General features: G+C 40.2%; 1 protein-coding gene across 5 annotated transcripts in view; it reads right to left on the bottom strand.

Moving 5' to 3' along the window:
• The window catches only part of diaph2 (diaphanous-related formin 2), a 373,093-nt gene that overhangs the window by 263,621 nt on the left and 83,093 nt on the right, over positions 1-26,379 (bottom strand). For all 5 annotated transcript variants that reach the window (XM_079556323.1, XM_079556319.1, XM_079556321.1 and 2 more), the window contains 10 exons: positions 24,986-25,060; positions 24,829-24,898; positions 23,935-24,071; positions 18,605-18,713; positions 15,273-15,383; positions 13,261-13,373; positions 8,987-9,103; positions 5,327-5,445; positions 4,338-4,402; positions 1,606-1,710 (listed from right to left, as the gene is read on the bottom strand). In XM_079556323.1, the coding sequence (XP_079412449.1) occupies positions 1,606-1,710; positions 4,338-4,402; positions 5,327-5,445; positions 8,987-9,103; positions 13,261-13,373; positions 15,273-15,383; positions 18,605-18,713; positions 23,935-24,071; positions 24,829-24,898; positions 24,986-25,060 (1,021 nt within the window). The remainder of the gene's footprint in view (positions 1-1,605; positions 1,711-4,337; positions 4,403-5,326; positions 5,446-8,986; positions 9,104-13,260; positions 13,374-15,272; positions 15,384-18,604; positions 18,714-23,934; positions 24,072-24,828; positions 24,899-24,985; positions 25,061-26,379) is intronic.

Below are 26,379 nucleotides of genomic sequence, written 5' to 3'. Positions count from 1 at the left end.
TCTCATTAAATGTGTCGGTACGCAAACAAAGTGTGGAGCGGTGGCTCAGACATGCAAGTCTTTTAATATCTCTGGAATAGTGTGCGGAGATGAAAGGTTACGCTTGAGACGTAGTGTTTATATCATCACAAGGCAGCAGTGGCAAAGCAACTTTGATGGACAAATAGTATGTAGACTCCAGCTCCGTTTGTTAAAAGCAAGATGCATGTAGCGCGAAACATTAAAGTGATAGAGGGAATGTTTTCAGACGGATATTGACTGTCAACAAAACAAGAAACGGCTGATTTTTGGATTCCTAACAGACAATTTTAGTTTGACCGCAATTAAGATCAAAAAGTTTGCTTATTTTTGCACTGTCATATGTTTATCTGCTTGTCCCACAAACGTGATATTTCTTCAGCTCAGGTTGATGTGTGTTGATGTGCATGGCCCCCTCTGTTTGAAGATCTTTGAAAACAACAAGATGGTTCCGTGCTACCGAGGTTCAAGAATCTCCACTACCTGTTAATGCTCCATTCACAGTCATTCTTCAAAAGACAGAGCCCTGCCATGGGAGGCTGAGGCAAGGGCGTGTCGTGGAGAAGGAAACGCTCCGAAACACAACATAAAAAGCTTCAACAAGGGAGAAGGGCAAAAGTAACACAGCCGCATGCATGCATTTCTGACAGTCAGAGGTATGGGAGAGGGGAGCGCAAGGGAAGCCGACTGAGATTGCATTGGCTCTCTCATTATAATGGGTGGACGGTCGTGCGAAATTGAGTATTCTGTGAACCTGTTAGACTACAAGCCTAGGTGACAAGTGGCAACATTGCACTCCTGGATACAGCGTTTATAAGGTGCATGAGAAAACCTGATTTGACTTTGCTCAGGACTTTGGCGGAAGTTTGACGCGCAAACTTTGAACCTGCAAAAATGATGTGGATGGGAAATATCACTGTTCCAACTGGGAAATTGTCTAGTGATGCAGGTGCATTTCATCAGATAGCGGGTGTCAACATGAAGAAGGGCAGAGAAAAGATAAAGGCACTCTAAAATATAAATGTAGCTATACCATCTTTCAATGCTGGTTTAGATTCAATTCCTTTAAGCCAAAAGACAGGCTGCCCTTTCGTCCCAAGGCAGTACTAAAGTGTTTGAAATTGGGTTAAGGGGGGAAATAGCAGTCATTTTCTGTTCTTTAAAAGGAGGTCTTTGGCTTGGAAGGAATGATGTGGAGGCCTGAAAAGGGAGATGCAATCCATCTTTGTGATGATAGAATTACATAGGAAACATTTCAATTGAGCAAATCTCCAATATAAAGAGATGCACCCCGAGAAGGAGATTGACCCTTTATTAAATCAAATATTCCAGCGTGGATGATAACTCCCACTTACTGGAGTAGTGCATCACTAAGTGCACTGGAAGGCTATCATCCTGACCAAATCAACCATTTTTTTTACATTGCTGATGTTATTTTTTCTCCCCAATTGCTCAGATGTTGGAAATCTTTCATCACATTTACAGGTAGAGTACATTTGAGGGAGGCTTTCACGACTTTCTTTAAAACCAGCAATTGTGAGGATCTTGTGAGTTGACGTTTTCAGACGCTGCTCTTTATGGATTTACCTGAGTCTCCAGGGTTTGGATCTTTCCCTCCAACTCTTTGATTTTCTCTTCCTTCTTTTGACATTCGGCCTGGGCCTCCTGCCGCGCGCTGAACTCCTCGTCAAACTGCAAGAGAAGAGGCGAGGCAGAGTGAGCACATCATTGCAGAGGTGGGTAGTAATCAGTTACATTTACTCAAGTACACTTAAATGATTCATATGCTTTTAAAGCATGTAATCTATTACTTATTTAATCTTTTACTTCAGTAAACATTTCAGAATCAGAATCCTTTGTCATTGTACAATGCACAACGAAATTATAAAAGCAGCTCCACAGTGGTCTTCAAATCAGCGCTCAGCCTTGATTCCACTGAAAATAAATAATTGACAAAAGCTTCACGTCGACATAAAAGAAAATAATTAATTAATGTTTCTATTTTTCATATTGTAATAATGAGAATCATCAGACTTTCACACTGTTTCATTTTTATGTTTCAGTCATACTTCCGAAAGATAAATCAGACTTTATGTAATAAACGTTTCTCAGTACTCAGTACTTTCATTAAAGGAATAGGCCACCGTTTTTACATACTGAGATATGTTCTTACCTTAGCTTTGACGAGTTCTATAGGACCTGTCTGGTTTTCACCCGTTCCTTCAGTCACGTAAACACAGCGCAGCCGGCGTAATCTTCACTTTACTGTGCGGATGCCAAACTACTCCTGGTATTACTACGCCTTACATTATAGTTCCCCCTTTTATCCGCTTAGAAAATCCACATTGTTTAATTTTGTGTAATTATACTTTGTAGTGTAACACTTAACGTAACCATATTTAAATAGGGAAAACGTGGAAGAGCTTGGTAGCTTCTATCTTGACCTGTTTTGGAGCTATAGTGGAGAGGGGGAGAGGCTAAATGCTAACGCCGGCTGCGCTGTGTTTACGTGATAGAAGGCACGGGGGAAGATCAGACAGGTCCTATAGAACTCGTCAAAGCTAAGGTAAGAACATATCTCATATGTAAAAACGGTGGCCTATTCCTTTAAAATGAAAAAATAAATAAATAAATAAAAATAGGTTTCACTCCCCATCAGGGGAGTTTCCTCAGGGCAGTTTGTGGGGACCCCAATCAGATATAAATGTGGCTGTGATGACATCACTGTACTAGCATGTAAGTAGTATTTTTACCAAAGACTTTTGCAGTCATACTCGAGTAATTTTAATGAAAAATTATGATTTTGTTATATACCATTAGTCTTACTTGAGTAAAGATTGTGGCTATTCTGCTCATTCTAATGATTGTATACATTTCATGCAGGCCTACTTTTGCTATTAAAACAATATTATCCAAACTAGCATTTTTTTTGCTATGACCTGTCACATTTCTTTTTTCCACAAAAGTATTTTGTGCAATGTCCCCGATCAAACAAATACATTAAAATTGTAAGCCTGATTACAATCATGTCTCCATATTAACCATTACACAAACACGCCATATGAATAAAACCAGCAGTAGCGGGTGTCTCTAGATAATTTATCCATAGCCCTCCATGCCCCCCAGAACCCGGTTGGTCTTTGTCTTTGTTTTAGGACTGGCTTTCATGTAAGTTGATGGGTCTAACCTTTGCAGAGACCAAGGAATGTCACTCCAATGGCATCACAGTCCCAGCATGAAGACACTAGAAGGACTCTTACGACCAAAACATTCAGGGAATCCCCTGGAGGAGCTCTGGAGAAGGTTTTAGTTCTCTTTGTGCATGCATAAATATCATGGGCATTAATTAGAATGTATTGCATGTAAACAGACAGGTCCACTACAGATCAAGCACGTTCATGAAATTGTTTTTCACATTTTAAATCAACCACAAATTTTACAGATTTGGTCTTGCCGTCCTGTAAATACGTGTTTGCTCAAGTTCAGTCCCACACGTCATGATGACATGGTGAGCTCAATCCAATCATGTTGGTAGTCAGGTGAGAGGCAACTGGAACTGGAATATGTAAAATAAAATATACATATATATTTTTCTATATATTGACGATAGAAATATTGTATTGATTGTAATTTGCTGGCACCTATCAGTTTTAGGAGTTGAAAATGCTATTTGAGGCACTCTTTATTGTAACAAGATATGATTCACTTCCCCACTTACAATGCTGTTAAGGTTTAAAGAACTGTCCAATTAGTCACAGATCCATGGTGCATTTAAGAGATACTATGATTTATGATTCATCACAATCCTTTCACATCCCTTTAAACTGAAACCTTGTTTTAAATTCATATTTTAACAAAGGAAAATCCCAAGAGCTTCATGCAAGACACTGCAATCAGTTTTCCAACTGTCAGAAGTCATCAAATTTGATGGGCCTTACAGCAATCTTTCACTTTTGAGCCGACACTTGATAATGGCCACTCCAAAAAGTTATCTTTGTTAGCACAATTTCAAACATGCACTGTGTCTTTGTGCGAAGTTTAATACAGACTTCAAGAAATGTTGCTGCCAAGCTTAAAATACCTTGAAACGAGAATGGAACGCCACGCTCAAAAACACCTACACATAACTTTGCTGTATACATCCGAACAGTGGCATTGATCCTTGTAATGCTGATACGGATCATGTAGCGCCACAGCCAGATATCGATCAGGGCATTGGACAATCGATAACCAGTCTGGAATCTCGAAGGCAGAAGAAAAACTTTCCTGATGGGAGACGGCTACGGCAAGGGTTCTGCTGGGAGTGATTAATGCCGTACCTTTTTCGAGAACTCGTCAGCTTTCTGCTCGCTCTCCTCCACTCGGGCTTTATCCACGCACTGATCTGAAAGTGAAGGCAAACCACATGCATGGATTTCAACAGGCTCCTTTTTTCAAAGCACACACGCAAATAGCGCTTTGTTGCTCTTTCAGGCATGTGGCGGTAATATTGACCTATGCGTTGCCTATTGAATGCTGTTGAACATATTCAGCAGACACATTTGGATCAAAAACACTCAAGGTGCGTGGTATGCATATAAATCAGTACAATCAATGTTTAACACAGCCGGCCTTTATTGTAAACGTGGTCCTTGAAAAATGTGCAGCCATCCTTGTGCGTCTTAAAATGTGTAGGCTTTTTGTTTGTTTGACAATATCCCCAACACCTACGCTAAAGACATTCTTATGCAGAAATGTACTGAAACAGAGTGTCAGAGGCAGACGTGATGCAACTGCGGACAGAAAAGTGTATCCAAAACCTATAGGCATCTCAAGACTTTATCAATTTGACAAACTAAAATCTCAATTTCAGTAAACGGCTCCAATTTATAGCTCTCTGAGGAGGGATTTGGAAAGTTTTAATGGCCTTTTGTGTCAGGTTACTGTAAATCAATCAACACATACTGAGGTGTGGTGTTTTCACGTTTTCTCTGCTTGTGGGAGAAAAAAAAAACTGATAAACCAATTGCGCACTTGGTAATTTTCCCCCCCTACAGTTACAGAAAGAAGACATTTAAACAGTTTAAGATATACCTCCTTATCAATCAACAGTACGTGTAGTCATCTCACTACAGGTGTTTGGCAGTGAAAACAATGAGAACGTGGGAAGATAATGAAAGTGGCTGTGGGGCATCAAATAGCAAATTAATTTCTAGCATTATTGTTGATAAAAACCCCTGCAGATGAAGATGTGCGAAATCTCTGCGAGCATATTAAAGTATAACAGCTTATATTAATAGCAGTGGAGTCTGTGTATATCGAGGCTTACCAATCAGATGAGTGAAGTCAACATCCAGCCGTTTACTGTAGCCAAAATCGGGATCCATCCCACTGCGATGCAACACAATCTGAGACGCACATTCTTCGATAACCTTATAGTACTGGGGCCTGGCAGGGTCGAAAAACATAAAGCAGAGCAATTAGACAAGCATCCGGAATGTTTGAGTGACACAAAATCTACTGCGCTAATTACGTACAAATGATTCTCTTATTTGAGCTAGAGGTCACAAAATGCCATGTCGGAAAGGGCAACGGCTGGAGAAAATGGGCAGCCTATTAAATTTCATCACTTGCTTCGCTCACGATCATGAAATTAGCAGATTAATATGCACCGGGTATGAGACAAGCCCGTGTTGACCGTTTCAAGGTGACAGATTGCGGCCTGTGCTACAGTGACTGTTTCGCCCCTCGCCTAATTTACCATCATTTTACCAATTAGAGCAGGGATAAAAAAATAATAAAAAAAAACATGTAAATCTAATCAACGTGGTGTGTGTAAATGAAACCACAATGAAAAAAAGTAAGTCGGGAGTGTTAAGTGGTGTGACAGAGTAAGGCCTGTGAATCAGCCAGGGAGTCTCACGTCAGAGCACAGGTTTGTATCTGACCTTTTCGCCGTAACATTATCAACTTTAATTGTAAGTGACATTTAGCTAGCACTACGCCACGTTAAGCAGAGATGCCAAGAGTGGGAATAGATTCCAAAACACTGCCCAGAAGTTAAAGCATAGTTATTAATTACGTCATGACCTTCAAGAACATATATTTTTGAATCAGTCTAAGAGGATTGCATTGTCTCTTGTCTCACTTTCTAAACACATGTAGTATAAGTTTACTGCATTTGTAAATCTTGAGTCAAATTATGCAAATAGTTACCATGAGCCAATTGATAAACTAGACCTGCAGAATTCTTAAATATTGTTTCTAAAATGGACACCAACATAATAGGAAAAAAAAAATGCATTTGGTGGAAAGTATCATTTCATTGTTTAAAGTTGGAATAAATCCTGAAGTTGAAGTGTTTCATCAGAATGGGCATAAAATAAATAATTTACTTTATACCTAACAGTATAAAGTAAAGTTTATTCATGCGGCTTTCACAAAATGTTCCCTATGAAATCAAAAAGGCTGTCTGTTAGTACTTTGTGGGTGGACAGGCCATATTACGTTGTAAACAGAAATATGAAGAACAAGCATTTTAAGCCAAAGCAAATAAAATAAGCATTTAGGTGCACCGTGTTTTGAAAGCATAAAATGGCGTACATTAAGCTTTAGCTAGTGCCTTCGCCCACTCCCGGTTGGAACGGGCTGGTGAGAGCGAGCACGGCGCCCTGCCACACTTAAGCGCCGTGGCACTCGGCTTACAACTGTCACCGATGTACACTGCATTATTATCTCAATAAGCCGCCCTATTTTTCACTTCGTCCTGCATCCTCCGCCATCGCAGAGACAGATAGGGGCTGGGTGGAGATAACTCGGAAAGGAGAGAGTGACCCAGAACTGTCAGCCAGCTCCTCCGCGGTGGGAAGGGCTGGGCTCCAGAAGCAAACATATGTCCCCGGCATCACTCCCCTACCTAACTTCTTTTTTTTTTTTTTTTAACCCTGGCACCTTCATTTCTACGCATGATAGCGAGTAGTTCAGCGCAGCAACCCCAGCCACTTGATCCAGCTCTGCTCCACATAGCCAGTGTAATCCCCATATCGCCGGGCGCCAAAAGAGCAGATCGGCGCTATATTTACTGGGTGGGTTTTGATGTGCTCCCATTCATTAGGCTTGCAGAGAGAGATTAATTATCAAAAATAAACCAAGCCCTGGAGGGGCAGAACCAGAGCAAATATTGTGTTGAAGAAATGACATAAGGCACTAAATCAGTTTGTTTACTGTAATATTGTGTAAACAGCATTATTTGTGTTGTTTATTTGACATAAGGTGATTATTTCAGGTGATCAGAATCCAAAAATAAATCTCAAGTTCTTAAGGTGGAACGAGCTTGGCGTACACACCCTCGGCATCCTTTGATCACCGAACAAGCTGTCAAGCCTACACGTATACAAAATGACATACTACTCCTTCAACCTGCCTTTTTTAATGCTATCTTTTGAAACAGCATTTCTCAGAGCAGAACCGCCAACACTATCCTATTGCAGCTAAGCAATGACAAAACTGCATCATGAATTAAATATTGCTACCGAGAATATTTTTTATAAAAGGCTATTTGCAATATGTAGGGAGCGCCCAAATCAAGGACATATTTTAATGATTGGGTTGGTTTGTCTATCTGGTCAAAAGGAAAATAAAAATATCACATTTGGATTTTAGCACCTCTAGAAAAAAACAAATTGCCAGTTGGCAAAAAAAACAAAGCTGTAATTAGGTTAATTTAGTCTTTTAGCAAGATAGCTATAGTTGCCACTGGTTTGTGGGAAGTGAACTAATATTGTGCTACATTGGTTGGGTGTTGCTCATATTACAATTTCACGGAGAGGATTTTATATTTTACCCAAGGCCGTGCAGAAGCTAAGCACTTATTGAGAACAACATTTACAGGCTAGAATGATTAGTTGATGAATTCCTATAACCCTTTCGCATTACACAAGCTAAAGGCTACGTGCTTGCATACTTTCCAAACAATGAGCGCCTGGCCTAAAAAGATAAATGGTATACATTAGGATCAGCTGCATGCACTGTACGTACTGCAGTATAACATCTCTCATCCCCACTGGTCCACAGTAGTGATGTATGGGAAATAAAGAGCTTCACTTAGACAGCATTTCTTGGGTTAATGTTTGGGTGTGCACATGTGTCGCCTTCTCTGAGCATTTGTGATGAGGGGCAAAGAAAAATGTATTTCAAAAACGTATCTTTTTAAAAGCCCATTTTTTATGAGGCCTGATCCCTCCTATTGCTGGCGTACAGCGGGGTACACGGACAGCGGAGCGAGGGTGGATATGCATGTACTCGCCAGTTAATGTGAATTCTATTTCTCACTTCCCCCCAAATAGATGAGGATTACATTATTCATAACTCCAAGGGTACAGCAACTTGTCTATGGTAAATTCATCTTCCTGCTCTCATCCTCCCTCTGTCTTCTAACTTTCTTTTTTATGTCTTATTTCTGCAAAAGGTCTGACACAGCAGTGGATTCATCAGTGTCACTCCATTCACAGGAGTGGCGGCATTTCTGCCCAGTGACTGACAGATTTGCTCTTCAAAGGCAGTGTAAAAGGCCATCCTATCATTCCAGCAATTATTCATTATATACAATCGGCCTGCAAAGTGGAGGACATTGCACGATACTGGATGTAGATATTTTTAAAGTAAACACAGTCCTGCCCACACGTATACGCATGAATGTGTTCATTCTTCGTGACTGAAGTTTATTTTAGCAAACTGTCATTTTCTCGGCAAACTGTTGACATTTTACTTCCTTGTTGTTTACAGTACTGCAAAGATGCATTCATAAAACAGTGTGATAAAATCCAATAAGTAAAACAAATCTTGTTGATTTCAAACTATGAAAAATCTGTCCATATTTTATGCACCATGAGAGCCCTCAAAGGCTAAGTCTATATTTTGCCTCACAAAACATAAATCTAAGTAATTCAGACGTGGAAAGAATCCTCATAGCATGTTAGATGGAACTTACCGGATGAAATAGTCATTCCTGATGAGCAGTAGATGCTGAAGAATGGATAAGAAATATGTTTCTGAGGCTGTATCTTTCACCATATTGGAAAGGAGATGGTACACTTCATCCATATCAGTGAGGAAACACAGTTAAGAAAAACATCATGACAGCACAACAACAATGACAACTTTTAATGCAATCCTCACATTAAGACATTTGTATCTTTATTAGTCGCTGCTTTGAAACCAGCTCATTTCCCCAGTTCCTAACCTCCCCTTCTCTGACAGCCATCAGCGTACAAAGCAAACAAGCGATGTGACTTGTCTCATCGGTTTTCTCCAGGGGAACGTACTACACAGTAAACACCTCACAAGAGGAGGTGTATTGGCAATAAAGAACAGTCCCTGCGGTTTACCTGTCAGTCTGTGCCTTTTCCAAGATACAGGAAATTAATTACACGAGTAGCTCAGTAGTTTGAAGATTTAAGACAAGAATAAAAAGGTAGTGGATAAGAAATATTACCAGACCGCCCTTCTGTTATTGAAACTGACCTGTGCACAGGAGTGAAGAGTCACATTATTAAATTTGCAAAAGGTATTGATTATGTGTCTTAGTTTTGCCAAGGGGACAAGAAAATGCGTTGACGGCTAAAACAGAAAAAAAATGGGGGGAAATGATATTAGCACAGTTTTACTCGCATGCTTTAGACATAACCCGATTCTGACAACTCGCAGTTATTTTTAACCTTCGCTTAAAGAATCAAAGGATTATATTGTGATATTGACACTATAGTGTTAGCATACAGTATAAGAGCTTATACCCAAAAGGAGAACAAGCATTCAAACAGCATGAATGCATAAAAAGATTCTCTATTGAAGCTCATCATGAATTAAAATGTAGATAACTTAAAGCTAATAGTGCACAGTTAGCAAGGAAACAGTGGCTTTGTTATTATACCATTTTACTCCGAAAATTCAGATGCATCACATAATCACAAGGTCAAACACTGTATTGATTTCCAATTGTCTCGTAAAGCAATTTGTCTTTTTTTCATAAACCTGAAGTGAATGACGGCTTTGTGGAGAACATCAATAAGTCATGTATAGCGATTCATTTAATTTCCTGGATAAAAGAATCCCCCACCTAACTCTTTCCCCTTCCTCTGCTCCGCGTCCACCCAAAACAATCTGCAGCTGCTGCAATTTGACCCGATCAATTCTTTTAAATACTGTTTGACACTTTTCCTATTAATTCTAACAATGTCTGTAATTAAACTCCTATCCCATATCAAATTTCGAGAGCCGAGCGAGGGCTGGGGAATACATGCTTTCTCTAACGTATCATTTCCCTCTCCTGTATTAGCCGGGTGTGAAGCCTGGGAGAATAACCAATCCTACGAGATTCAATTATAGCCTCACCACAGACGCATTTGAGGGGACATGAGAAGGCGCTCAGCCTGGGATAGCGTCCAACTAGCTTCATCTATCACTAAGCTGCAGACATGGACCTAATGTGGATTGCCAATCCGAACAATGACAACCCCTCCCTATCCGATGTCCCTCCCTCTCCCACTCTCTTTCCCCAAATAATGAATAAACATGAGAGGCAGTGGAGTATGATGTAGGCCAGTCAGCGGTGGGCTCAATCAATCACCATTCCACACCCCATTAATATGTATTAGTGGCCTGGAGTCGGCTCCCCAGCACATGGGCCTCGACTGGACACAGAGGAGAAGCGCAACTCCAGGTTAATATTCATGAACTTGCCAGGAAACAAGACACAAAGGTAATGCACAGGTAGCTTGGTGGCACGGATGATACACACACTGTTTAAGGCAATAGAGTTGGTTTATAAACAAATATTTCCCCCAAGAGCATTATGGAAAATATTGCAACACTATATGGCAGTAAAAAAGAGCAACCAAGAAGAAAAAAAACTGCTCTTCTCTGTCTTGGTTGCTTGTTGGTTTATGTCTGTTAGTAAAATAACTCAAAAAGTTATTGCCTTGATTTGATGACGTTTGAGACCAACAAAACAATATTAGCTTTTGTTGTAGGATCTGAGAGACTATTTTTATAGGTCCTCAACAAAAGCAATTTCTCAGTCATAATAACAACTCCAACCACCAAGAGTCACCAAGAGAATAGGTATAAAAATCTTTTTTATATCAGGACTGTGCAATTATTCAAGTTTCATTCATCATAATGGCTGATTTTAATAATTCACTGGTGCTGTAGAATTGACTGTGATAGCACATGGAGTGTAAGTAGAAAGCAGTTGTTAATCTTATGAATCATACATGTAATAGATTTAGAAAAAGCTAAATTTATTTCTTGTTACTTTTGAAAAATATAATTGGATCAAAAAATGAGAAAGATAACAAAAAGAATGAGGAAAAGAAAATTGCTTTTATAATTCAAAGAGATCTGTGTGAATCTTTGAACCAAAGATCCTTACAACACATTTACTCCACTATATTTTTTAATATTAATATTAAGCATATTGTTTATTACGAAGTATCTCAAATCAGTGAGTACACCCCTAACATTTCTGCAAATGTTTCAATATATCTTTTCATGGGACGACAGTGAAGTCATGACACTTATGCGTCGGCACTCGTTGGGCTATAATTGCCCAAGGTCTCTGACATCCACCATATTTTTAGTTGTGTGTTGAGATTAATGGGACATTACAGTCATCCAGTTATACAGTGCAAGCTGTACCAGACTACTTAATACGTAGCAAATGGCAAATGGACTCAACTTATATAGCACTTTTCTACCTTCATTAGGCCCAAAGCGCTTTACAGTAAGTTACCAGTCACCCATTCACTCTCTCATTCATACACCAATGTATGCAGACACTGGAGGCAAGAAGGGTGAAGTGTCTTGCCCAAGGACACAACGACAGTGTGCATATGCAAGAGCTGGGATAGTGTCATTACTTCAGTGTTGGCCCATAATAAGATATAATGAAATATTTTCAGAAATGTATTTTCTATATTAAAAAAAAAACTGCATAAACAATGCAGTCACATGGACATTCAAATCATGTTCAGATCCTTTCAATCAATGCCGCTTTGTCCTTGGAAACAAACATTTGGCTGTCTCATTTGTGGACCTACTCAAGCACATCATTAATCCAGGTCGAGGTTTTTTTCCCCCTCCTCCTCTTTCTCTCAGTGTTTCACCACTACCGCATCTTCACTCCCACACACGAGCGCACCCATAACCTCCTCTTCCTCACCTACATGAGTCAACACAAACTGTCACTCACTACGACACTTTTGCTCAAGAACCGTGGGATATGACAAGATAGAGTGGGGGGGGGGGGGGGGGGGGGGGGGAGGTTGTGGGGAACGAACATCTGCATAACAATGTCAGCTTCTGGTACGACTGCTCCCAGTGTCAGCCGATCGCACATAGCCTCGGAGAAGAATTGTGAATTATTAAACGCTCCAACTCCGGGACGCTTCCGAAAGTTACCACCCAACTTTGGACTCAATTACAATGAACCTTGTTAACCGTGACTCGGCATATTTGAAGCTGAATGGACGAAGGGCTGAAGGAGAGAACTCAACCTGTCTGAAGGAAGAGTAACACAATGAGTCATAATGGTTAATTAGAGGGAGCCATATACTGCACATAAATTCATATAATAGGCCACTGTTCGGTATAAGTGCTAGAAGCAAAGAACTTCTGCAGCAGTGCTATAAAGGTTATCGATGATGGGAATTTTGCTATTGACTCATTTCGCAGTCAAAATGCGTTCAGAAATAGAGCCAGAAAGAGAAAGGTGTACTCCTTTGTTGGTCTCAACTTCAGCACATGAAAAGTTATTTACAACTACCGCTATTTCCATTTCCAAATGTAGCACTTATTTAACAATGTGGGCACTTTACTTTACAGTAGTAATTGTATGGCAAAAGGATGGAGTTTTTAGCTACACTGCCATTTCCATCAAATCCCCATGTCATTACTGTGCTTTACTATAAACTGTACCAAATGCACTTACATTCTACTTCAGGTTAATAAGGCATTTAAGAAGAGTAGGAGTGAAGCAGGATGTTATGATGACTGGTTGTTCACCTACTACGCACATAGCCCTGGTCAGAGATGAGGTTCGATAATGCGCTCTGAGACTTCAAATCCTCCACTAATGAACCAAGTGATGAGGAGCTTTACTCGCCAAAGCCTTGGCCAAACTCACAATATACACTCATCCATAGCTCAATGCTAGGGCCGCAGGCCTATTCATCTGTTTATTCACTCCTGTGGAGGACAAAAGGATATTCCATCTCGGCACGGATGTCATCGAGGCGATGAGAGAGTTCGATAGAGTCCTCCTCCTTGTTTTCATTGAACACCTTCAGCTGAATGTCCAGCTCCTCCGTCTCTTTCAGCTCCTGCGGTCAGCAAATAGAAAATTTCCACAGCGTTTCATGGAACACGGTAATACAGTTTTAGATTTCACAAGGTCAAAATTGTAGTCCTGTCAATGAAGACAGATAACTGTATTTCAAAAGTAAAGCACACATTTGTACCAAATTAACAAGCACATACACAGAAGCCTGACATGGTCATGAGTGGCACAGATCCACTTTTAAAGGTCAATGCCATAAGACATCCAAAACATTAATAAACAAAGCTGTAAAAGGGTTGATATTTCAAAGCGTAGGATTTTCATTATTTTGTTTGTCCAAACCTAATACTATCTTGTAAGCGGAGAAAAGGCTTATAAAAATGTGTGCACCGGAAACCATTGATTTTTATTAAATACTACATTAAGAAATTCTATGTATTTTGTATACATAGACATAAGTAATTGCATGAAAATTTTGCCCTAATTTGCACTGTGACTTAAAAGAAATGTTTATCCAGACTGACAATAATATGATTTGAAATGATCTATCTTGACAAAGGTTGAGCACTCTTTTCCAGATGGGTCAAGTGTTTGGGGCAGAATATCAGCTTGTCCCTTTTACAGCTGTCTTAAAAATCAGGACGTGCGACACTGTGAACCCTCTCTGTAGGCTTTCCAGACAGTACCAATTTCTGCACACCTGTTCAGCCACAAGGGGCTCCGGCGGTGCTCTTTACCAGCGCTCGATGAATCACCAGCGGTGCACTTTACAGATGGAGACAGGGCCAAATGTAACCCAATTTCTGCAGGTATCAATCACCCAACGCCTTTTTTTGTTGCACCATCTGCCTTGAGCAACCCCGGCGAGGGGAGGGAGGTGCCTCTTTCCCACAACATGAAGATGAGGCAGCCAATACATGAATATCTATATATACGAGTAGCACTGCACAATTAGTTAAAATCAAAAATTAAAATTGCCATTTTGTTTATTGCAGTCAACAGACTGCACAGGCAGGAATTGTTAGAAAGCTAAACGTTTAATGTCCACTGAACTTGTCAGTGTTTACTGTGACCTGAACCTTGATTTCAAAGTGTAAATCGCAAATCCAATCACAGATGCAATGCTTGTCAGCGGAAAGAGGTGACTTTATGGAAGAATGTCTCTGAACACTTACAAATGACACACCTACTGTATACTGCAGGGGGCTGGATAACAGCTAATTAAAGTAATGACAGTCATAATCAACAGGGGCAGCTGTTACGACTTATTAAGAACTGGCCTGGTGACACGTTCAGTCCTCTCGCTACAAATGAGAGGCTGAGTGATGAGTCGGAGCGTGCTGTGTGAACAAGTGTCATTGCGCTGCTAATGATCCACACCTAAGAACCTGGGCGACGCAGTGACAAAAGCAAACCTTCATATTTGACACTGCTTGCCAAGTGTTATTATTAATGTTTAAGGAGAAACAAAGAAACAACAAGTACAGCATGTAATGGATGTCTGTTGGCAGTTACCTCACCATCTATAAGGTGCCTATGGTCCAAACCGTAGCCAATATCACAAGAACACATATCAAAGGCTTCAATGTTTATCATAACATGAATCTATCTGTAATACACTCTTAAGGGGATTTGATAAATACCATGCTCAGCTGTCACTCTTGAAGTCAAAGTGTTAAAACATATGCAAGGGTTGTTGCATGAACATGTCTGTTCAGGGAGTGTCCGGTTGGTTAAGTGCATACGTTAAGACTTTAAATTTCACAAATATATCCGCTCTCCTCTCTACTAACACTGAAGAAATTATATTGAAAACATGAAGATTTCTAGAATTGTAACTTAAATAAATATTTAATAAAAATTTTGGCAATTGAGGTCATTATGTGCCGGGATTTTGAAATACACAATCACAAGGACAGGCTTGTTTACACTGTGAACTCACCGGCAGGATCTTCTTGAGGCCACATCTGAGGAACTCATTCCGTAAATGTATCCGGAAGTCAAGGTCATCAGGGGATGTGACCAGGGCATTTATCAGCTGCATGCAGGCAACCTGTGGCGTGAACAGACAGTGGAAGAAGATTTACAGATGTTCAATGGATCACAACCAGGGAAGCTCATAATCAGGATTTAATTTGTCGACAAATGGATTTCATCATAGTTTCAGCATAGTTTTTGTCATAAATTGTTTGTTAATGACACAGGCAAAGAGGCATTACAATGGATTAGAAAGGCTACAAAAATGCTTAATGTGCAAATCAGGTGTAAGGACTTTCTGGGGCGCACAGCACGGATAAGACACTTTTCCTTTGACAGACAATCAATAGCTGGCTGAAGGATTCCCATGGACCATGCGCAAACCTTGACCCTCTGCTATTGGGCTGTGTGTTATTAATAAGGCCACAACATTGCTGCTGCAGTGCACTCTGTGAGACCTTCACTGTTTTGTTTTTATACAAACAATCCAGCATATTGTGATGTGAAAAATATAAATGACAAATTGTGTTATAGCAATACATATTTCCTTCTGCATGACGTGGATGTTGCTTTGGCTAAAATAGCCGCTGTGGTGTATAACACACATAGCAGTAAATAAGGCAGCTGAAACGAGTTCCCCGTTTACTGGTACTGTATGTGCTTGTTATAAACATTATGCTGTTGCCATCCTGCATGCGCACCTACAGAGCTCACAGTATGGTGCGTTCCGGAAAAAGGCCATATTAAATGTGTCAGTAAACATTGCAGCGATAATGCTAATTTTGATATAAATTGTCCAGGCCTTGTCCGTATTGAAGGTTTTGCGTTATTAAATATCTGTGGTCATAATGGTGCCCTTTTTGAGGTCAAACTAATTATAAAAAGATACATGCAAAGAGTTCACGGTGCGTTAAGAGCAGCACAAGTGTGTTAGCGAGCCCATTCAGAAGTAGGACATATTCTCCTGGGGAGCCTTCCAGCAGTGAACACGTCACAGCTACAATTTGCAGCCAGTAAGTTCCTATGTTGAAAAAGTCTGAATTTCAGGAAGCCAAACCCTAACATTTTACAGTACCCACAAGAGCCTTATATAAATAAAGTAGCCGCATAAAGGAAACCCCCTATGTCTTCATTGGATTTATAGTGGGGCTGAATACACTGGTGCTCATGTAAAATTCTATTTGTTCTTCTGCATATAGCTCAGATTGATGTCTACTTCAAACGCACCTTACCGTTGGAGTGCTTGCAACAGGGCATTGTTTATTGCATTATATAAAGCTTTCCTTGGTGTCATAGCCTAAATGCTATAATTAAAAATGGCGCTGCTGGGACAGACTTATGTCGCACCACCCGTAGTATGGTATTTAAATAACATTATGTCTTGTTTTTACTGCTCATCACAGGTTTTGGATGAAAAGTGAATTAATTTACCCCCATCGGCAAAGTACTTTCATTTAGTTCACAATTAGCAGCACTTTGGCAAAATTTAAAGGATAAACAAGAGGATATCTGTGGTTTGCCACTCGCCTCATCGGTTCCCCTCACAACTTACTTTGCCAGTAGTTAAAAAAGCAATTCCTGGAGTAATTCCCTTCACAAAAACATGTTTAAGTGGTGTTTTGAGGCCAAAGTCTAGTTTTTCTACACCCGAGAAGAATCTTGTTAAAAAAGTGAAGGTACAGTGCTTAAGCTGGCCTTTCACACCGAGTCTCCTGGGACTAAACTTGACAGCAGCGCAGAAAAAAGCTAACGGAGTTTGTAAGAAGTAAAGAAAGAGAGAAGAAAACAGTTAGATAGAAAAAGAAGGACAAAAAGGCTTGGGACGTCAATATCACGCTCTTGCTTATAATCATTGCGCGGGTGTTCTCAATAGGAAGAGGAAGTTCAGTAGAGCTCAATGAAGCAGGTGTTTTTTTGATTAAAATGGTGGGGAGATAAAAATTGTGGGTGCATTTCAAATAAGTCGGTGATCGCAAACCCATCCGGAGGAGGAGGTATTGTGGGGCCGGCAAGAGGAACCAAAGAGCAGAAGAAAAGGAAAGCGAAAACAAAGCCACAGACAGCAGAGTGTGAGCGACAATGGACCACGCGGTGCCAATACTAATTTTCCTTGGAACCAAACTGTGGCTTTATGAAATTACAGAATTTCTGAGAAAGTGCTGGAGAATTGTGGCAGGCTTCCATCCATTGTGGCTGAAAAAAACAATTCGACTTTGATTTATGGTGCGAACATTTGGGCAGAAGAAGAGTAAATGGTTTAAAATACAGTGCGTACTTTTCCTGTTACGGATGCCATTTTGAGGACTTGAAAAGATATGTAAACCAGCGTTTCAATTGTTTATTGCCATGACAACTGCCCTAATTTGACATCATTTACAACATGTAAAGGTACAAGTACAAGTAAGTACCGTATTTTCCGGACTTTAAGTCGCACTTTTTTTTCATAGTTTGGCTGGGGGTGCGACTGATACTCAAGTGCGACTTATAGTATATCAAAATATATAATTTCACATTTGTTACTTTCACACTTACAGACGCTAGAGGGCGCTCTAGACCTGTGTAACAGTATCTGCTACTCCTGTACCACTAAAAATGTAGAAAGAAAGTTTGGCTAATAGCGGAAGCTACTGCAATGTAGAAAACATAAAGAGCTAATCAGCTAAAAGCTCGATGGCCACAATTAAAGGAACGACTTCGCAAATGGGTGCTTGAACAAAGTGTTGCCGGGAGAGGCTTGTCAACAGAGCAGTTACGCCTCCATGCCCAGGTAGTTGCCAAGGCTGGTGTGACTATTGTAAAATTGTACAACGAAAATGCGTTCAGGTGTTGGGTCAAAATGTATAGGGAGTCTGCTCATACACTCTCATGTAATTGTTAATGGCAGGAGTAGTCTTTTTTATTCAAAGAATGGCTGCACCAAAAGGAAGTCAATATGATGTGTCTCACAACTCCCTAAATATATGTTGTTTTTTTAACCTGGTCTCCAGTGTTGTATTTTAGTCTCCAGTGTTGTTTTATATTGAAAAGGTATCAGTTTTTCATTTCATGTCCTTAAATTTGGAGAACCAAGTGAAAACAATAGATATATTTGAACTCTTTTTTTATGATATTCGTTGTGGTCACATTGGGAATCTATACTTTCTACAATTCTATTTTAATTGACATGAACAACCACAGTAAAGGCCAGGCAGTGAGACATACCCTTTGAGAGGAAATGCACTGAGAGGGGAGTAATAGGTGCACACTAAGTAAATTACACACCAATGCAAAAGAGCATTTTGGGCTGTGATTTCTTACCTGGAGCTGTTGAGCCTCGTGGTTTTCGAGCCCTTCCACAATTGAGGCAAATCTCTCTTTATTGTTTCTCTCTGCAGCAATCGTCATGGCGGCTAGAATCTTATCCAAGCTGGAAGGAAACAGGGGGTGGACAAACACAACAGTCAACAAACAGTTTTATCACCCGGCCAAGAGGACATTTACTCTCAACTTTTAGCCCAAATAACACGCATCTCCTGTGCCATTGTGCCGCTGTGGACACTTTGTGTGCCAGTCCATGGCTGAACTGACAAACACTCTCCCCATCTCTTTTGTATGCAGTCGCCACTATTTATGCCCCAGCATCCAAATTGACTTAATAGAGCTTGTTACTAAGGTGATGATAGACAAAAACAGATTTTTATTGCTAATGGCTTCTGTGTAAGAGCCGAGATTGTCTGGAGGGAAGAAAGAGTGCAAATTATTATCAGGACTGATAGATTAATGTCCAAACACAACTAGAGTGAAGTTAACAAAGGAAGTTTAGTAATAGCTTAAGGCAGTGCAAGTAAATAGAAGGCAGCCATTCATATATAAATGGAAGGAAATATAAGTGTTAGTTTGTAAGTTATAGTTTTATTGCAGGTTGAGTTGAATAGTGCTTTTACGTTAGTGGGTAAGAGCTTTGCCCTTGACAAGGCCATCACTTTCCTTTGATGAGATTTTATATACGTAAACCAAGCAAAATCATTTTTAAATTATATGTTATTTTTCTTGCATTTGAGAAAACACGATGATTATTAATATATTGTAATTTATGAAGGTTACTTTGTGTTTTTATTATCAAAGCGTTTTCTATACGCTTATGAGAACCAATCATTTTTAATCCAATTTACAAAAACAATCTTTGAAAATAAGACTCGTTGTTAAAGCCACACTGTGTGTGTTCAAGCATGGAGTATATAGATTTTTTTTTTTATATTTACATTTTGTAAATTGGATGTTTAAAGAATAATTAGATTCACATAATTCAGATTATTTAAAAATACATTAATTCAGTATATTTATTTATGGTTTATTTGGTAGGGACAGTGCAAGTTAATGAACAAGCCACACCGGATTGTAAAAAACGCTTTGATGATAAAAACACAAATTAAACTTCACAGTAATTTGTCATAGAAGATTATTCACCTTATTCCGCCCCGCCCACTTTTGCCACTTTTTGCGTTGTCTCGGCACTTCCGTTGTACAGACACTTCCGGTCAAGCGCGAAGCCCGTTCATTTAAACGGAGAACGAGGGAAAATATTCTCGGCTCAAATCTGATGTTTAGCCGAAAAACTGCTTTTTTTCTGTGTAGTGGACTTCTCCAGCCCCATGTTAACAGATAGGAGAAAAGGGGCGGGCACAATTCATGGCGGCGCTCACGCAAGCCTCCGGAATAAGGTGAATAGACAGACTTCAATGTGTCTTCCTTGTATTATATAGAGACAGCATCTCTGGAATGGTCCATATATGGACCATTCCAGAGATGTTAAGGGAGAAAACAGTTAAGGGAGAAAATAATTTGGAGAAAAATCTAAACTTTCTGTAATTAACAAATGCTGAATATGAACATAGTTTTCTACTAAATAAAGATACAAAGACATGTAGAGGAGCAAAGCGGTTCAACAGCCCATAAATACATAAATAATGGAGAATGCTAACATGATGCTACACATTAGCATCGTGCTAATGCTAACTCTAGCTACGACTACAGTTTTTTTTGCTTCTACTGAACAATCTGCTGTGAATAAACATCCATATGGACCCGATTTAGACTTGACTTTATTTGTATGTGATAAATAAGTTAATATTTCACCAGAAAATGTCTAATAAGTGTTTTTCCCTTAAGATTCTATTTTCCCCCTCAGCGAAACCACGCCCCTTGCCGGGCCTGCCAAAGCATGTAGGCTTTTCATAGATATTATAAAGACATATTGTCTGGGAGCGAGCATGATCTCAAAGGTTTGTCAATTGGTTGACATCGTCTGTCAATCACGCCCACCGGGAAATGGTGGGCGTGATTGACAGACGATGTCAACCAATTAGAGCAACACTAGATACGTCACAGTAACAAGCATCAGGAACCGTGCCTTTCCAAAAACGTCCTTTTTTACGAGGAACAGACCAAAGAGCAGAAGAAAACAATGTATCAGTCGCCACGCGCCATCTTTAATGTTTTGGAAGAGTGCATGGTGGTGACAGGTGACGGCTTCCGTCTCTTGGTGCGTGATTGGACCGATGTGGGTAAAATCGTGAAATGATTGGCTGTGAGCCGCCGCCCAGACGGTTCTTCTTTTGAACAGAAAGGAGGAGTGTCTGGCAGGCCAGGCAACCACGCCCCCTTCTATGACGCGCTGCCGTCTGTATCTATAGCACAATATCAGCTGCTATAAGGAAATTTACCAACTAAATGATGATCGAAACACTGTCTAAGGTTGAGTAAAACAACAATAATTTTAGGAAATTATCATAAAATTCCAGACAAGCTAGCATGAATTTAAGAAAGCATGACCATTTGCCTGGCCTAACAGTGTATGTGGCCTGACACAGATTAATAGAGCGGCCACACTCTGTGATAAGGGTTGGAGAGTCACAAAGAACACAGGAGTGGCTTTAAAGCCAGGCTTCAAAAGAGCACTGATAGATCTGCTTAAGTTGTCGTGCTGCCTTTTGATCCTGTCAACTGAAGTGGGTGTGGAACACGAACCGGAGTAACAACGTCAAACACCAAAGAGATTTCAGAGCAGGAGAAGTGACACCTAAGATGTTTTAGCCTTGTTTTTTTCCTTAGGAAATGTATATTTTAATGGAAGCCTGTGATCGTGCAAAAGATGCTCATGTCTGCTTCAACTCAAGTTCTTAAGTTTGAGTGATATTGATTAGAGCACATAGAATAGAAGTGACAAAGAGCATCTCATAAAAAAGGCTTTGTTTATACATTAGGCGTTCCAATGATTGTAACGCTATATATTTAAACCAAAATGCTTCTTTTTTTTTATATTACTATTACTACTATTTCTACCACAAATAAAAACTGCTGCTAGCATTATCACACACTCTAAGATGGATTTTGAGATTGCTCTTCTTCTGGTAATTTGAAATGATTTGTTTAGAAACCTAATTAAATTGTGTAATATAACTCTAGCTTTGCACTGAAATGTGTCCAGGTATTTCTCTAACAAAGAAAATCAATTTGGTGCTGCTCCGTAGAGGTTTAATCCATCTAAAGAGTATTCAGTCACAGCTTAGTGCAAGGCTAAGTGACAAATACAGTACGTTCTAATATTTTTCACACACGCACAAAAAAAACATTCAAAATGGCAAACGTGGCAAATCAATCTCACTCTGCATTTGTTATAGACAGAGAATAGAACTTTGCACTTTGCATCATTCAGATAATATTATTTTATCCTCTTTTTTAGAAGGGTTAATAAATAGCTGAATTATTGTACTGTACGACTTGCATTCCTTTTTATTCAGTTAAAGGTTTTCATAAGCATGGGCCGTCACAGCGAGGGTCAGTACAACGGCCATAAAGCCCTATTAAGACGCACATTCCTGCTTCTCAAACAAAACCAGCAGCTTTGTTTATTTCCACCATTGCATACAGACTGCCTTTGAAGTGCCATTGTTATTCTAGTCCGTCCCTTTGGGAAACAATAAAAACACTACCCTAAATCCAATTTATAGGCTGTCAGCCCGATGGTGTGCCAATGGCAAACTACACAGGGCTAGTTCCACGCATTAAAGCTGCTAAAGTGTATTATGTGAACTGTCAGAATCCTATACTATAACGGGTCACCTGTATTCCGTATGTTCGCCGTGGGAAACATACACGCGTGTGGCGTAGACTCACTAAGAACACATGGTGCACAGTGGGAGAAGATTGAAGCAGTGTGGAGACTCCTGTGTTTACACTAAGCTTCTGTCTCCTGCCCCCCATGGTGTGCAACAAACATCTCGAAACAGACACATCATAGCCTTCCATCATTACTGCTCCTTTTTGGAAGCAAATTGGGGGTCTGAGATTGTGTTCGGTCGTGGCTGTACCAGTGATCGCTTTCTGAACTTTTTCAGTGGCAAATTATCTAACTTTCGGTATGAGCCTCAAAAGAGAGCTTGCTTTAGTCAAATCAGAAATAGTTTTCTTCCTTTGAAGAAAACAGATACTGATGCATTTATAAAACTTTTTGATTCTTTCTCATCTTGACAGGATGTGCACAATAGGACAGAAAGATATATCGTATTGTATCGATATTGAGATATCTGGCATAAATATCGAGATATGAAATATTGTCCATATTGTTCAGCCCTAGTGCACACCATTTTTGTCTTTTAATTGTGGTACAAGGTAGTTTAATTGTGCGTACAATAAGACTGTAAAGTAACATGTGCAATAATCTCTGCATCAGCTGCACATTATTAACTCTGAGTGATCTTCTTGAACGCCGACTGTAACAAGTGAATTTCTCCTTTGTGAGATCAATAAAGGTTTATCTTATCTTATCTTATCTTACAATTATCTTGCTGGTGTACTTGACAGTGCTTATTTGATGGCATATAATGTCACATGATCTTATCACCTCTTCTTCGTACCAATCATCGTTCACTCCTAAGAGTCTTCCCTGACAAAGACATGCTGTGGCAGGTATTTTGACACTGAGGGCCAGATCTTGTGGTTCATAGCGCAGGCTGTAGAGAAGACGAGTACGCAGACGGGTGGCACTCCTTGCAATCTTCAGTGTCATACCTGGCGCAAAAAGTGGGCAGGACAGGAAGGGGGGGACAGACTCGCATTGCGATGTTGTGGTGCCGCCCCCTCCTCATGCTTTCTTACACGAGGAGCATCATCAGGAGGTAAAGACTGGCACATGATGGAAATGTCTCCTTAAAACGCCGATTGGACGTGGTGTTGTGGCACTTGAAGGCATGTGTGGTTTATTTATGGAAAACTGTTGTTGTTTTGGTGTTAGGGGTGTGTGTGTTGATCTATCAAAGTAAGCCCGTGCGTAACTGACGCTCAAACAGACTTTTCAAGGCAATTTCGCTTTTGTTTTCAATTGTGCTGCTTGTAATGAACCACGCCTCAGTCGGCCTCTTTTTCTTAAAAAACGCCCACTCCCTATTGGCGCAGCCTCTAGCGCAAAACCTGCGCCACATGCAAGATCGCGCGTGCTCCACGTTGCGTTTAGAGTTGCGCACGGACTGCTCCAGTCACAAGATCTGGCCCTGAATGTCTAAACTTTTTTAAAAGCTAAAAGAACTGTTAACTTTGTCCACTAATAAAGGGTGCCTCAATTAAACTTGCTACGCACTGATTGAACTTACATATTCTCTTCTCCAATGATACAGAAAGCCGAAAGGATTTTGACAATCTCGGTCATCATGTGGGTCTGTTTGGGGTCAATGGCTCGTGCCAGCAGCAGCAGACTGCGCTCGTCTCCCAGGATCCTTTGCAGCCCATACTGCAATGAGAGCAGAGACAGACTAAGACATAGTAATAGTATAGTTCTTAAGGTAGGTAAGACACAGCATAGTTAGCCTGAATTTGCTTTAAGAATGGGGCAACAAGGCCATGGGACAAAATGGAGAGGATGATGAATTAATTCAATTGAGGACAGGACTGCTGGGATGAACACTTCGGTGTGTCTGTACCTTTTAGTCCAAGTGAAGGAAAAAGGCAGAAATGACCATGTGCAGGGATTATCTCAGGACACCAACATCAAGCGCTCATCTGTCTTTGAAAAGTGTGCTACTTTTGAAAAATGAGCCAGACTTACCCCCAAAGAAGATAATTAAAAGATCTGAGGCAGTGGGCATGAAATGGTAAAATTAGGTTCCATTTAATGTCCCATTGTAATAGTCCTGTCTGTACCTGATCAAATCAGCCATGGGCTCATGGTCAGCCGAGGTACGGCTCTTTCAATGCTTCAGCTGAGTTTCAAATCAGCTTGAAAAGGAGCTGTGATTGTTTAATATTCTTAACAGAAAACTCCTTTTAAAGCAAATATTTGATTTAGATATATTGGATTGAAAGAGCGGCTGCACAAAGCTCAGGACTCTAGTTTCTGAATGCTAAATATAGTTTACGAGTTTGAATAGACTATGTTTTTGGTATGGTTTATACTTCAGGAGGGATTTGGTCTTTTCACAGTGTGGCATGCTTCTCCTTTGCTGTGCAGTCAGGAAGTAACATACACATAAAATTTGACTGAAACAAACCTTATTGTTCATGAAAGCCTTCAAGCACTGGATCAGTTTATGCTGGTTCCGTTTATCAATGGGTTCTTGTCTGAAAAACAAGCGCAATTTTCATTAGTTCAAATGTCAAAAACATATAATAAGCAGACAGAATATCAAATTTCAATATCAAACTGACTGTTTCTTGTCCAATAGTTTCTCCAGGGCATCAAGAAGAAGACCGAGTCCCTCATGACCGAAGTTGTTCACCCAGCTGGAAAACAGACACAAGACATCATTTAGTCTCACAGCATATTGGGCTCGAGTTGGCGAATGAATAATATGCTAAGTACTTCATAATAACTTTTGCTGAAATTCTTCATTTGAACTAACACTCCGGGTTCACCGCTCGCTCGGATAAATGGACTGTTTGCGCTTTTTAATCCTAACAATGAGCGCTGCATATCACAAAGCACTTCAGCCCCTGCACAATGCCGAATACATCGAGCCTGCTTAGATATAAACTGTACCCATCTACAAACAAATGAACATCCATCCATCTTAACTAGCTTTGCCGTGTGTGCGTCTGTGCCTCCCCCACACACACACACACACACACACACACACACACACGAGCTGCTATGTTCCCGGTGCCATAAGATTAAGCAATGCGAGAAAGATAACACTGTAATCGATAAAGGATCGGGAGAGATAATTGGCTATAAACCACTGCATATCGGGAAACGGCAAATGATCCAGTGCGGATGAGCCTGTTTGTCTGAGCCAGGGGTGGATGTGCCAGTGGGGGGTCACAGCCACATTATGTCATTAGCATTACTTGTTTTCCGAGCCCCCGACTGTCAATAATACACAACGCATAGACCAATTTGCGAACATTAGGCCGTCATGCGCTGATGATTTAGCCGCCTCTTTGACAGTCATTTGAAATAGTAATGGCCGCGGTATTAAAGGCATTTGTATTGACTTCATCAGTCGGAAGAGACTCTCAATTAGAGATGCGTTTAGCCTGGAGCGAAGGAAAGGGAAGGTGAGTTATGACTTAACCAGTACACACCAGCAACCCCTTCTGTAACCATTAGTCAAATTGCATTACACAAGATTGAGAATACATGATGTATATACAGTGTTATTTCATCTTCAGATTCAATATTTCAAATTCATGACTTCTTGATAGAGTGCAAGTTTTGCCACTTTCAAAAAGGAGTTGACTTGGGCAATCTAATCCCATTATGCACTTGTGATGCAGGGGAAAATAACACGTCACGGCTGGAAGAGCAGAAGTCTGTGGAGCAAAGTCAAGCATTGTTTGTGCATATAAATATTGACAATATGTCTTTAGAGAGTGGGAGGAACTAATATCTGTGAAAATTTGGATTGTTTGACATACAGCCAAACTGGAGAGGGAGCAGTTGCCCGCCTTAACAAACGAGGTGTCAGCACTCCTCAAAATGTGTTCACATTCGTTTTTGTACCTCAGTTCCCTTACATACAATTCCGTTAAAAGGTGATTCACGACATGCAGAAATGCTGTGAATCTATTAATGTGTTGTCACAAACGTATAATCGCATCAG

This window comes from Gobius niger, assembly GCF_951799975.1.
Source record: "Gobius niger genome assembly, chromosome: 5".
Classification (NCBI taxonomy): domain Eukaryota; kingdom Metazoa; phylum Chordata; class Actinopteri; order Gobiiformes; family Gobiidae; genus Gobius; species Gobius niger.
The sequence above is the reverse complement of the archived record's forward strand: the minus strand, read 5'-3'. Positions and strand labels throughout refer to the sequence as shown.